Source organism: Hylaeus anthracinus, unplaced genomic scaffold (genome assembly GCF_026225885.1).
Source record: "Hylaeus anthracinus isolate JK02 unplaced genomic scaffold, UHH_iyHylAnth1.0_haploid 11982, whole genome shotgun sequence".
In the NCBI taxonomy this organism is placed as follows: Eukaryota; Metazoa; Arthropoda; class Insecta; order Hymenoptera; family Colletidae; genus Hylaeus; species Hylaeus anthracinus.
This window is the reverse complement of record NW_026534330.1, coordinates 15,368,937-15,370,574: the sequence shown is the minus strand read 5'-3', so window position 1 is coordinate 15,370,574 and position 1,638 is coordinate 15,368,937. Positions and strand designations below refer to the sequence as shown.

The window sequence follows — 1,638 nt, the reverse complement described above, 5'->3', positions numbered from 1 at the left end:
ATGCAATGAAGCAATGGAAACATCTTTACTGTGCACAAAATCGAAATAAAAGTTCCCACTTGAAACTTCTATACAGATCATACGCATGAATTGTAGAAGTTTACTCGAAGAAATCAATACCATCTGGCCTTTGATCTTGTAACATCGTTCGTAGATTGTATACTTTTTCTTTTAGCTACTTATGCTCTGTTATTAAATACTGCTACCGAAATTGCTACTTTCAAACCTAGGGAAAATGCATAGAGTCGATGAGTTATGCATGAATAAGGGAACATTTTAGTTTCCTGTGAGGCCCACTAATGACTCACTATCGTACATGGATTTGCGAAATAAGCAGTTTAACGTTAGTAAAGGGCTACCTTTACTATCTGCAGGATATTTTGCGATTGTTGGTGGTAGATCGTTGATAGAAGAATGCATAGCTAGACGTTTATCAAATAAAGAAGTGAGAGTGAAGATCCTGAAGATATGAAGTTTAATTGATCATAATAAACCGGTGTTTATATATGTAGTTAATTCGGCAGATATAATTATTATAAGCAGAAGATATTTCAATTACAATAATTTAGTTGCAGGGAGGTCCTTAAGAGTACTTGAAATATATAGACATTTCCAGTTGCAGTTCCAGGATTTCAACCGAGCTGCAAGGCTCAATATCAAGGAGATTTCCTGTGTATCATCTTATACAGCAAGTATAATAAATATAATTTGAATTATATAAGCTATAAAAATATTTGTTGTACTACCATATTTGAAAGAGATACTCAGGTAGGCTATTTTAGATGTGGCACTCTGTATATGTACATAGTATATTCAAAAGATTAAACTCTAAATAGAAATAACATTCTCCTGCTTCCATAAGTGACCACCATCGTGACCGCCTTGCGGTCAGGTAGGTCCGCTACGTATATAAAAGACTATCTATACGCAAAAGTGAAAATCTGACATTACGTACCAAAAAACAAGCGTACATTCTATAGCACCAAATATATGTTCCTTTGAATATTCTTTTATTCATGTATGTAACAAATGTAAATAATTCACATTATTTTAATCAGAAATCTATGCATGTACGGATTGGATAACACGTGGACACACTTAGGTCGTTTCTGAGGTTCGCTGCTTCAATAGTGTGAAGTATGACACTGCGGTACTCATTACCTGTAAGAAGTAAAACGAACGGTTAAACGATACCAATGTTGAACAGGGAAATCACAGTTGGGTGCAACAATATAAGAAACAGCAAGAAGATGATATAAATTACCCCAGTGTACGTTTCTAGAGATACAGGGAAGAATTTATGGGCTGTCAGGCAGCAAGGTACTCCGGAATACAAAATCGCAAGTATCAAGTCTTTTCGTAACGCTCTTCCGTTATTGTCCATCGGCAGGTAGGACCATGTAGTCGCGTACATTGCTGTAGCAACATTCCCACTGTCTTTCATTATACAATCACAGCTGTAAGTAAACATGAACAGCTGTGCTGTGCATCCCAGTGTGTGAAATATGAATATCATGCGAGTTGACATCGGTACATCTGCCTATAGAACATAATGCATTGCAATTAAAAGTCAAGTTCCGAACAGAAAATTTATTTGATAGAAATGCTGAATGTTATTCTTTCTCGTGGAGAAAATCT

At 35.8% G+C, this 1,638-nt stretch overlaps 1 protein-coding gene across 2 annotated transcripts in view; it reads right to left on the bottom strand.

The window, feature by feature from the left end:
• Positions 1 to 1,001: 1,001 nt before the first annotated feature.
• LOC128886432 (odorant receptor 4-like) overlaps positions 1,002 to 1,638 on the bottom strand; it is a 2,354-nt gene continuing 1,717 nt past the window's right edge. The window contains exons 1-2 of one of the 2 annotated variants that reach the window (XM_054141359.1): positions 1,265 to 1,548; positions 1,002 to 1,161 (exon numbers count right to left, since the gene is read on the bottom strand). In XM_054141359.1, the coding sequence (XP_053997334.1) occupies positions 1,099 to 1,161; positions 1,265 to 1,528 (327 nt within the window). In that variant the 5' untranslated portion in view covers positions 1,529 to 1,548 and the 3' untranslated portion in view covers positions 1,002 to 1,098. Of the gene's footprint in view, positions 1,162 to 1,264; positions 1,549 to 1,638 lie in introns of those variants that run through there. The other variant, XM_054141358.1, reaches the window with a different exon arrangement.